This window comes from Diabrotica virgifera, chromosome 5, assembly GCF_917563875.1.
Source record: "Diabrotica virgifera virgifera chromosome 5, PGI_DIABVI_V3a".
Classification (NCBI taxonomy): domain Eukaryota; kingdom Metazoa; phylum Arthropoda; class Insecta; order Coleoptera; family Chrysomelidae; genus Diabrotica; species Diabrotica virgifera.
Window position 1 is genome coordinate 143,264,297 of NC_065447.1, and position 12,923 is coordinate 143,277,219.

Sequence of the window (12,923 nt, forward strand, 5' to 3'; positions counted from 1 at the left end):
CGTGAATTATAAATTGTAAAATTCCCTTATCTTCCTTAGTCTCAGCATCCGTATGGCTTGCATATTGTAGAAGCCTCGGAGGTGTTACCAGAGAAGGTTCCCATTGTTTTCAGTCTGGTGGGATGTAGAGCAACATTATGTTGTTTTATATGCCATTAGAGTGAAAACTTAGTCCTTTTTATTAATATAAATATTCATACAGGGTGTCCAAAAAGTGGATGTGAAGTGAATCTGGGTCGCGGGTGCTTGATATATCTATGCCCAGATATATGAATTGCATCATCTGTTCTATGGGGTTATTCTCAACCACTAACTTACATCTGGGAGGATTTTTTGCTATTGTCATACATTTATTTTTGTTGGTAGAAATGTTCATATTTAGTTGGCGGTTTATTTGAAACATTTGAAAGAGCTGTCTCTGAATATCATCTTCTGATTCGGCAATAAGTGCTGCATCATCTGCGTAACACACCATACCAATTCTTTTGTTGCCCATTCTATATCCGAGATTAAGAAATGTTACTTTATTTATAATAAATTTTGCCCATGAGTAGGTTAAACAAGAAGGGGCATAAACTTTCGTCTTGTCTAATTCCTCCCGGTGTTGGAATATTTTCAGTGAATTGGTCTTCTGCCCTAACTTGGTTACGTTGTTGTTATTTAGGTTATGGACTATCTTTGTTATGCTAGTCGGTAACGCAACATAAAATTACTAAGCATAAACTACAATTCATCGAGTGAGTCGATTATTTTGCTCCCAAGTGTAGTTCTAAACGTTTTTTCAGTGGAACCTTTTTGTAGACTACTACTGCTACTTAAGCATAATTTTTTTTTTAATTCCGGCATTATTCGCTGTGTGCAAGTACTTGGAGGGGTTACGAGAAACGATCGTGCGTGAGTAGCAGAAAAATCTTGCAACTGTCAATATATTTCCTAAATAATTCATATTATTTATTGATTTCGCAAATGATGTGTTATAAATTGTAAAAATTATATGTTGCTACACAATATTGATATTAGGTCTGGATCCCGCGTATGAAAAAAAAGTTGATTAATACCAAGCTGAAAATTTGTTAATAGCTTAAGGGTGTCTAGTCGGATAAACTTTGATATATGGGAACACTGTAATAGGGGCTGTTTTAATTGTGGAACAGGTTAAAAATTTGGAACGGTCAGACCACGAAAACGGCACATTTATTTTGTCCGACAGAACAGACTTAAACTCTCAGAACAGAGATTAAACTCTCATGCAAAAATCAGACTGCTATTTATCACCTGTCATAATTCCTGTCATTTGACATATTCTACATGTTCCACTCATTAAAACTCCCATTTGGTGATAAAAAATAGCAGTCCGATTTTTGCATGAGAGTTTAATATCTGTTCGGAGAGTTTAAGTATGTTCTGTCGGACAAAATACATGTGCCGTTTTCATGGTCTGACCGTTGCAAATTTTTAACCTGTTCCACAATTAAAACTTCCCCTATTCCCGTGTTCCCATATATCAAAGTTTGCCCGACTAGACACCCTTAAACTATTAACAAATTTTCAGCTTGCTATTAATCAACTTTTTTTGTCATACGAGGGATCCAGACCTATATGATACGCAATTATTAAAGTGAATTTAATTAATTGTTTTTTTTTTCCTTGTAGTACTGCATTTTATTAATTAATTGTATTTACTACATACCTACAATGTTTACCTTTTAATAACATAACTCCAATCTTAATTTTTCTTCATAATCTTTTCTTTTGGGCTATGGCCTTGACATTATCCAGTAACCAGGACTAATATAATTGGCCAATATAATTATTAAAAGTGTTATGTTGCTGATGCTATGACACTAGGTGTCGCTCTTCCGAACTTGCACGGTTCCAATACTTAACGAATAAAACCGAATTAACAGACAAATTCGGTGATATTAACAAAATTCCTTAACAAAAAAAGTAGGACTGGTATTATATTTCTTGTTAAACTTTTATTGCTTATTTAAACAGTGATGCTCTTTTTCAGTATAAATGTAGAAAACCGTGCGAACGAGAACTGCAAGGATGTACAAATACTGAAGAACCTCATAAATGTAACAAAGCTTGCTTTGAGAAATGCTTACTCTGTGAGATGACAGTTCCAAAAAGGCGTACCAAATGTTCCCATTTGTTCAAGGTGGCATGCTTTTTGGATCCCGACACTATACTTTGCGAAAAGCCTTGTAAAAAAATCCTACCATGTGGTCATAATTGTAAGAAAAAATGTGAGCAACCTTGTGGAGATTGTGAAGTATTGGTATGTACACAGACGCTTTATTGTTTTTTCCGATTATTTTATCTAGATTTCTCTGTTGAAATTTTAAAGAAGGTTTCAGCAATTATTTAACTTTTTATCAACCAAGTGAGGTAATGCATAAAAGCGTGGTACTAGCATTGCTAAAGAGGGTGAAGCGGGTACTCTATACTGAGAGTTTTGATATTTATTTAAATGATAATATAACAATTATAATTTATGTAATAATAGTATGGTATACAGACCCAAACCCTAACATCCAAAGTAAAAGTGATCCTCCAACAACAAACTGTTCTATACAGGGTGTAACGAAAATACAGGTCATAAATTTAATCACATATTCTGGGACCAAAAATAGTTTGATTAAACCTAACTTACCTTAGTACAAATGTGCATATAAAAAAAGTTACAACCCTTTGAAGTTACAAAATTAAAGTCGATTTTTTCCAATATATCGAAAACTATTAAAGATTTTTTATTGAAAATGGACATATGGCGTTCTTATGACAGTAGTACCTTAGAAAAAATTATAGTAAAATTTGGACACCCTATAAAAATTTTATGGGGGTTTAGTTCCTTTAAACCCCCCCAAACTTTTGTGTAAGTTCCAATTAAATTATTATTGTAGTACCATTACTTAAATACAATATTTTTAAAACTTTTTTGGCTCTTAGTACTTTTTCGAAAAGTCAGTTTTTATCGAGATATTGAATATTTGTCAAATCCACCACATATTTGTATATGGTTAAGTACGATTATGGAGACTTGGTAATAATATGAAAATTTATGTATGATTTACATTTTTAGGTATATTTTGAACCGTATTAAAAAAGAAGCCATATCTCGATAAGAGGTGCCTTCTCGAAAAAATACAAAGAGGCAAAAAAGTTTTAAAAACATTATGTTTAACTAATGGTATCGCAGTAATAGTTTAATTGGAGGGTACACAATCATTTGGGGGGTTTAAAGGAACAACACCCCCACAAAATTTTTATGTAAACATATTAAAAAAGAAGCCGCAACTCGATAAAAACTGCCTTATCGAAAAAATACTTAGAGCCAAAAAAGTTTTAGAAATATTGAATTTAACTAATGGTACCACAATAATAATTTAATTGAAACGTACAGAAAATATTGGGGGGTTTAAGGGAACAAAACCCCCATAAAATTTTTATGGGGAGCACAAATTTCACTATAATTTTTCTTTAAGATGCTCCTGTCATAAGAATGCCACATATCCATTTTCAATAAAAAATCTCTAATAGTTTTCGATATATTCTAAAAAATCGATTTTCATTTTGTAACTTCAAGGGGCTATAACTTTTTTTATGTGCATATTTGTACTAAGGTAAGTTAGGTTCATTCGAACTATTTTTGGTCCCAGAATATGTGATTTAATTTATGACCTGTATTTTTGTTACACCCTGTATATGCCACATATAGTTCAGTAAAAAGTTAACACGATTTCGAGCGTCACCTTTGTGGGGGGATTACGGGGAGAAGTAGGTAAATTAGTAGTTTTTTACGTTTTTCGCAAATTAGCAAATATTGAAACAACTATGTGTTTTATTGTGAAGAAGGTTCTATACAAAAATATTCAACGTCAAAGGACCCCACAACACTCCTTATGGAAAAGTGGTTCCGGTCAAATTTAAAGAAAGTTTGGTTAATGATACTTCTCGATGTGTAGATTAAAACAGTCCAGGGGACCTGGGTCTGAATGACTACTATTCTCGAGGTACAGCCTTCTGAAGTTATTGGATTCGAGTGCTCGGTTTACGTTAAGTACACTAATTCACGATCAAGTGAACGAAAATATTTATTACTAGCTGACCCGGCAGACTTCGTACTGCCTCAATAGATAAAAACAAACTTTTGTATACAATAAACTTAAAATAAACAAAAGGAATTCGTAAGTAATAAACAATAAATGCTCGATGTGAATGAGGTTTTATTATTATTTTTAATTAATTACACATATGATGTTTGAAGTAATAAAGTTTGTTAGAACTAACAAAATAAAGTTTGTAGTGCAACAGTTACAATCTTAAATTTGTTTATCTTATAATGAATATTTTATTGAGCTTTATTTTATCTACATTCAAAACAACCCTGTATTTATGATTGGGTTCGGGGTGGTTCCAACTCTATAGGTGTTGATTAAATAAAATAAAATTAAATTAAAATTAAATACAGTGGAACCCCGTTAACTCGGATTAATCGGGACCGCGGCCGATCCGGGTTATCGAAAATCCGGGTTAGCCGGAGAAAATGGTAAAAATTAATAAAATATGGTATGCTTACAGATAAACTCCGTTATGGTAGGGGAGCAAAGTATGCTAAATGTGCAGTCACTCGAGCGCTTTGGGGACCTATTGGGTTGTAAAGAGTAGGTCCTAGAACCAAAAAAAGTTAAGTAAAATTTTCCTTTTTAGTGGGCGCTTGCCATTTTTTAATTTAATTTTCCATTTCCAACAATCGTTTTTTTCCGATTATAGCGACATCTATCCATAATTCGAAAAAATGTTTCGAATATGTACACTATTTTGCATGTACTTAAGTTACCTTATCTTAATCTGACAATTTCGAGTTTTTTTAAGGATAGATTTTTTTTTTCGGGCCCCCCTTAACGAACTCCCCTGTGTTAAGAGCCAATATATGGTAGAGGTACATCTGCAGGGTACCAGGTTTCTCACCATATGCTAATCTGACGCGCTCGAGTGACTGCAAAAATCCCCGCTTGGGCTCCCCTACCATTATTATTGTCACACAGACACTGGTAAACCACGTTCGCATTCCACACAAAACCACACATGCAAAGCGTCGTCAAGAGTCTCATTCTTAGCTTTATTAGCTTTGCACCGATTGTCCAAACTGTCTTTTGTTATCATTTTGAAAAAAAAATTCTTCGATTTTAGTTCTATTTTTCTTCCAATCCGATACTGTAGATGTACCGACTACCGACACCATATAATGCTGCAAGATTCGCCTTTATCAATTCTACTTAATGCTTCTAGTTTCTTTTCCATTGTCACTACAACATTTTTACGTTTTGTTGCCCTTATAGACAAAAAACACGCAAACACAAAATCTGAATAGATTTACGAACGATTACAGAACAGAAGCGAACAATACGACTTTACTACACACAATACCGTCTCTGATGTTATGTTATTTAATAACAGTGATGACTAAGACCATTGTTAAAAAAAGAATTTTAATAGACTTTTCTAAACAATGCTAAGACAGTTTCAAATAAATAAAGGTTCAACGAAAAACCGTTGAACTTCTTAAAAAGATACATCAGACGTTTTTTCAATAACAAATTCCAACCAAACAGAAAAGTAGAAGAAATCAAAGAAAAGATCTATATCAAACTTCCATATACTGGTTACCACAGCTTACAAATCCGACGCAACATCCGTAGAACAATTAAAAAAGCATTTCCCTCTATAGAATTAAGATTTGCTTTCACGACTTTGGAAAGGATAGGATCTCGTTTCCATGTGAAAGACTATGATTCCTAGTGATCTCGCATCTAACATTATATACCAATTCAAATGTAGTAGCTGTGCAGCTACGTACGTCGGGAAGACTCGACGTCACTTTAATGTCAGATGTTGCGAACACTTAGGTGTCACTCCTCACTTGGGAAGACGATCAAAAACAGTTCCAAATTCAACGGTATTCCAACATATGACTGATTCTGACTACCCTATTAGTCGTGAGGACTTCTCAATCATTGGATATGCAAGTTCTCCAACGGAACTCAGCATCAAAGAGGCATTATCCATATTTCTTTTGAAGCCACCCTTAAACACGCAACAAGACATGGCGTGTTGGAAATTATTGACTTAACCCAATGATTGTCAATGTCATTTTTACGTTTTCAATAATTATTGTTTGTTCCTTTAAAATTTTAAAGCATCCGCTCAAGAAACTAATTATTCTGACGATGATTAAAGTAATAATTGAAACGTCACCATGAATTTTAATTTAGTTATGGGTTTTATATTTAAGTTTATTATTTTTATCAAGTTTAATGGTGTATCCTTATCTACATAAATTAGATAAAAATAAATAAAATTAAATAAAAATAAATAAAATCATATTAATTTAAATACAATTAAATAAAGCTAAAAACAAATAAAAATATTAAAAAAAATTAAACAAAATTTAAAATTAAACAGAATTAATTAAAACTAAATAAAATTTTATAATTTGCTGCTTGTTCTTTTCGTGTGCTCCGAATTTTTCTCCTGCTTACGGTTCGTCAGAAAAGTTCCGTTTAGAGATATTTTTTAAAAATTTCGCAAAATTAAAAAATTCATATTTGGATAATTTGAGTCCCAAAGTTAGACTAAATTAGAAGTACAACCTTAACTTCGAAAAAAAGTGGACATAGAATAGTTTGGTTCTAAGGCGACGATATCTCAATCGTAAGGTATTTTAGATATTCAAGTCGAAAACAGGAACGTAAAAACTACTAATTTACCGACTTTTCCCCTCTCCTTTCCCCCAAACCCGACGCTCAAAATGATGTAACTTTTGACTGAACAATATGTGGACTATACAGAACAATTTGCTGTTGAAGGATAACTTTCACTTTGTATGTCTGGGTTTGTGACTAGTTATACCACATACTAATAATTATATTTGAGTACTCGCCGAGTATCTACATTCAATTACCTATAACTCACTTTGAATTAATACTAAGGATTTTTCAAGTTTTTTTCAATTCAACCGATTTTATTCGGTTTCCTACTAGCTTCAACTTCAAAAATAATTAGTTTTTTGCAAAAACGTATAGTTTTGGAGTTATTTATGAAAAAGGTTTTAAAACAAGCATTCTTTTCACGAAAGTTTAAAATATTTGGTCTTTAGTTGAAGCACAATAAATTTAATAATCACATATACTCAGGCAATGTCATTAGATCATAGGCATGGTAAACTAGATATCTACCGTCGGTTGTGCTACATAATTTTGTTTTTTGTTAGCGTGCCGGTACCCTCAGTTCTCGGAGATAAAGGGTATAGGTTCTTTAATGTATTGGTATTAAAAATATATTGAATCATGGGCGCCATAAACTTATTAAAATTAACTACTGCATACATATATTTAAATGTTAAAAAAAATAAAATTATTGTGCATGCCGGTTTATTATAAATAGGTACTCGCCATTGCTATCTCAAGAATTGTCTGCTTTTTTAACAATAAGGATTCCAGATTGATGTGCAAAAGAAAAGATTCATATAAGGTTAAACATATTTGGCGTTTATTAAAAAATACAGAAAAAAATGTAGTTTATTAAAAAAATTTATTGGCGAAAAAAGTCCTTTATTTGGTTATGTTTGAGATTTAAAATTTTTTTCAAAAGTTCAATGCAAATATCTAGTATTCTAGCCTGCGTTAGCTGCTACAGGCAACTCGTGTAAAATTCCTCCTTTGCAAATTATTTTTAGCACAACACTGCACTTGCACATGATAATTAGAATCCTACAGTGCATATTCTCATTTAAATCAAAAAATAAAATTCCATAGTTGTTAATTGATGAAAGAGGTAACTACCTTTGGTGTTATTATTAGTAAAACACTTTACTTTATTAATGACTTAAAATCATAGGCGTAACCGGGGGTGGTTTTGGGGGGGGGGGTTATAACCCCCCCTTTTTTGGATGTACTTTGAGCTCTATATGCTTAACACCATTATTATTCCATATCTCCCAGAGACCTTTAAGTAGATGTAACCCCCGCTTAGGATCATCCTGGTTACACCTCTGCTTAAAATTGCTTTCTTTTCTTTCGTTTGACTAAAGAAAATTAATGATGGGTTTTGTTAAACCATTACATTTTGACTGAAGATTGGGGACTACGCGTCATACTCTTCACAAAAAAAACAGGAACAGTTCTGTATGACCTACAGAAATCAACAAAAAGAATACCGGTAAAATACCGTTGTGGTATTCACTACTACACCCACCATTCCTTCTCACTTTCCACATGCAATATCCTCAAGACTCCACTGAACTTAACTCTGCATCAGACCAAACTCAACTTAAACTCTTCAGTACCAGGCCTCTTCAATTGCAACGGCCCGAGGCTCCAGGAACTTGAACTAGAAACTCTCAATTCCAAACTTATAACTTCAACTGCCTGACTTAAACTCCTCTAAGTATATTATTAATCATGAATCCTCAAACTCGGACACACTCTTGTCTCCTACCACCTCCCTCTACAGCATCCTTTAACCAATAAAAAAGAATCAAACATTCCTTCCATTTACTATTGACCAATAGGAAAAATCAAAGCATACTCTAAATGAAACGCACATGATGGCCATATCATTACTCTGACCAATAGGAAAATGATAAACAAAGCTCGTACGATGTCCACACTTTCACACGAAGAGGATTACCTAATCAATTTTGTGTGTGGTTTTTACTGAGAACTATGGACAATCTCGAACGTAGCCCAAACAAACTCATCTCCAAGATAAACATTTTAACCATAGTCACCCAACTAGATACTCAATTTTTCTTTGTCAATACGCCGCCACTTAACGTTTTTCACAACGCAAATGAGAACAATCAAAGATAAAATATGAAGCTTAAAAATATTCATAAACACATCCTAATTCAGATACGAACTGTGAGAAAATGTATTGTTTTCAAATGGGAACCAGTATCGGAATCGGACATAATTAAAAAAATAAAGGGTGAATCGATCGTATCTTAGGCACCGTTTCATAGTAAATCAAAAAGTATTGATTTATTTAGAAAACTTTATATAACAAATTTTGCTTAGAATTTGTCCCTCTACCGACTTCTAGAGTTATTTTGAATAAAATAATTTTCACCCCCCCCCCGAAAGGGTGGCAACCACCTCCAGGGTAAAAGTACAAGTTGGCACCATGTCACTTTTGTTCCTTGAGTTATCCTCTAACCACTCACCAAATTGCATGAAAATCGATGGAGGTTCACCGAAATCGGAAATAATATCTCATATATCTAGCTTCAGTGACTGCACTATTAGATAGTATATTTATTTTCATAGGTAGAGAAAACTGTACCAGACTGCAATCACGTTATAAAAACTGAATGTAAAAATGAAGCTGACAGAAAATATTGTAGAAATGGTGTATGTCCCCGTATTTTACCATGCGGTCATCAATGTAAGAAAAAATGTAATGAACCCTGTAGAACAAGGTGTAAAGAAATGGTTGAATGCAACATAACAAGCCCATGTGGACACATAATTAAGAAAATTCAATGTTACCAAAAAGAAGGTGGTAAGTAGTATACATTTTGTAATTGAACGGATATTATTACGTAATGTAATAAACGAAATATAAAATAAACAATAATATGGAAATCGCTAGTCAATTTAAATTGTCAGTAATCTGAGTCCCTATTAAAATGTTTGCATCAATTTAAATTTATTGGTAAATCAGTAGGTAGTAATTACACGAGAGCTCTAAAATTATCGATTTGTATCCCGAGTGACACTTTGAGAGTTTTAATTTCACGACCCGAAGGGGAGTGAAATTATGTCAAGTGTCACGAAAGCAACAAGTCGATAATAATTTTAGAAATAATTAGCTGAGATTATTTCATGAATAAAACTGTCTTTTTAAATCATTTTAACTAATATTTTATTGATATCTTCGCCTGAATATTTGCTGAACCTGTTTCTTGTTGTTCTCTGTGACAAGTGACAAAAACATTAATTGTCATTAATGTCACTGAATGTATTTTTGCGTAGCAATGAAGGGCATATGGCGTTAAATACTTGGCGATGGGAAATTATCAAAAATTATCGCTGTAATTTATATTATTGTAGGTTTCTATTGGTCCGAATCTTTAGGAATGAAATTAGCAGTAAGATTTTCTCATAAGTATTGGGCGGATTGTCCAATGTGAGATTTTCAAGGGTCAAAAACACAAGTAAAAAGTATTATTTTTAAAATGTGCCTAAGTGCCTAAATTCAAGTTCAAACCATATTTTATCAGTACCCGATAAGTAATTTGGGATTATTTCGTTTTAAAACGTTGTTTTTTAGTTGTTAATGCCGTTGTTATCGCCCGTTCTCTCATAAGCGTTTGTTAACAATTAAAAACAATGTTTTAGAATAAAACATGACAAACATTCTTATAGGGAGCTGATGGAAAAAGGTTTAAACTTGAATTTCGACACTTCGTAATTTCAAAAATTATATTTATCTACTCTATGTCATATTATGTATAAGTTTTTAGTTTGTGAAGACTGTCATTATAGACAGCAGTGCGTGAAGTGTTTAAAGTGTGCGTGAAGTAACAATGTATTTTAAATGGGACTCACTTTTTCGCACTGGGTCGCATTTTCAAGGGTCAAAAACACAAGTAAAGAGTATTATTTTTAAAATTACGAAGTGCCTAAATTCAAGTTCAAACCATATTTTATCAGTACCCGATAAGTAATTTGGGATTATTTCGTTTTAAAACGTTGTTTTTTAGTTGTTAATTCCGTTGTTATCGCCCGTTCTCTCATAAGCGTTTGTTAACAATTAAAAATAATGTTTTAGAATAAAACATGACAAACATTCTTATATGGAGCTGATAGAAAAAGGTTTAAACTTGAATTTCGACACTTCGTAATTTCAAAAATTATATTTATCTACTCTATGTCATATTATGTATAAGTTTTTAGTTTGTGAAAACTGTCATTATAGATAGCAGTGCGTGAAGGATTTAAAGTGTGCGTGAAGTAACAATGTATTTTAAATGGGACTTACTTTTCGCACTGTTTTTGACACACTTTCTTATAATCAAATATCCTTAACTTTCCCGTTGTCATGGTGATGACATAATGAGCAATAAATTACGACAAAAGTTTTGACAGTTTTGTGGTTTGAAAGAAGTTAGAATTTTTAAATGTCAAAGTTTTAAAAATTGTAGAATAGAAATAAATTCCAGTGACGAAGAGTTACAGTTTTTTTATTTTATTTATTTCGTCATTCCCCGTTAGAGGACAGTCTAACCACAATATACTGCAGATATTTTAATAGATGCAGTTCTTCTTCGTCTCGAGTTGATTCAATTCAGTCTACTTGCAATAGCCTCTTTGATAAAGGGTAGAGACCCAGAAACACTGTGTCAGAGGATGGCAAGAGACTCGAATTGAATCAAAACGAAAACGATTATTTTCTTTTTCTTTTTCATGCTTACTCGGTTTTAGAGTACAAAATGACCAAGTGTTGTAAAGTATTCTGAGACGCATTGTTGAAGAAGCTCCTCCTAGCGGCGCCGCTTGATACTATCGTATCTCGGTTAACAGAATCCTGACTCTTGGTCGAAATTTATTTTATTTATTTTTTTATTTGTTCATCATCGATAAAATTTGTATGACACTGTGCGTGAAGTACTTTTTGCGAACTTACGCGATGTATTAGCACTCGCTCCGTTGCCCCTCGTGCTCTAAACATCGCGTGCGTTCGCAAAAAGCATACTTCACGAACTGTTTCATAATAGTATATTATGCAACGAGCATTTAATGATGGTCATTATGAAGCGAGTATGAGGGATACAAAACGAGCCGTACTCGGCGAGTTTCATATAGAGTACGAGCTTCATAATGATAAGTAAATGCAAGTTGTATACACTATATTTTCTATGATCATTCACAACAAAAAATATATTCAATTTTATTAATTTTGTAACACAAACAAATTAAGTAGTTTGTCAGTTTGACAGTTTGTTTACATATTGAGAACTGTCAAAGCGTATGTATTTGACTCGCCATTGGTCACTGCGCATGTACCACCTTTATCGCGATTCTATTGGTTAAAAATCTGTATCTTAATGAAAATCTGTATCATAATGAAGTTCATTATGATACAGGTAGTGACATCATAATTGATATATTATAGTATGAGAATAGAAATAGTTATTTTCCTAACTAGTGCGGAAAGTGATACTTTCACGCGCGAGACTGCGGTTGACCCGAACGACGCGATAGCGGAGTTCGTTCAAGCAGCCGAGTGCGGCGAAGATACTTTCCGCATGAGTTAGGAACAATATTTTTTCTAGGGCCGTACCTTTGGAAAAAAGCCACAAAAAATAGAGTTATATCAATTTTTATTTAGAAGTGAAAATACACAAATTAATTCTTTGACAAGGTTGTCAAAACCAAACTTTAAATATAATGAGTTACCACGACGACGATATTGGTTTCCATGACGACGATTCAAAACCATTGTAATTGTCTACTGATCTGACTTTTAAATATTATGTCAAAATAATTTTATTTCATCGAATTATCGCGCTAATTTCATTAAAACATAAACACAATAAGATAAATTTGAAATAAATTATTAAATAATATCTAAATATTTGTTTATTGCATGTATTATAATATACAGTTGAGTCCGCGAGTTTTTACCCGTGCGTCATTAATACCTGGCGAGATAAAACACATACTTTTTATTTAGCATCATTCTCTTCCACGCATGAAATTAATGACAAACCAGCTGGCGCCTGTTATTAAGTAAAGACACATGTTATTTTTATGAACGATTTAGACTCCGTGCATTGAAAAGAGATAAGTACAAAGAAAGACGATTGGGGATGTCTTCACATATTTTAAGTACAATTTCTGACGTTTTGG

At 32.9% G+C, this 12,923-nt stretch overlaps 1 protein-coding gene across 2 annotated transcripts in view; it reads left to right on the forward strand.

Annotated features, from left to right (window-relative positions):
* LOC114339972 (NFX1-type zinc finger-containing protein 1-like) overlaps positions 1–12,923 on the forward strand; it is a 380,271-nt gene that overhangs the window by 275,533 nt on the left and 91,815 nt on the right. For both annotated transcript variants that reach the window (XM_050650389.1, XM_050650390.1), the window contains 2 exons: positions 2,015–2,284; positions 9,336–9,570. In XM_050650389.1, coding sequence (XP_050506346.1) covers positions 2,015–2,284; positions 9,336–9,570 — 505 coding nt within the window. The remainder of the gene's footprint in view (positions 1–2,014; positions 2,285–9,335; positions 9,571–12,923) is intronic.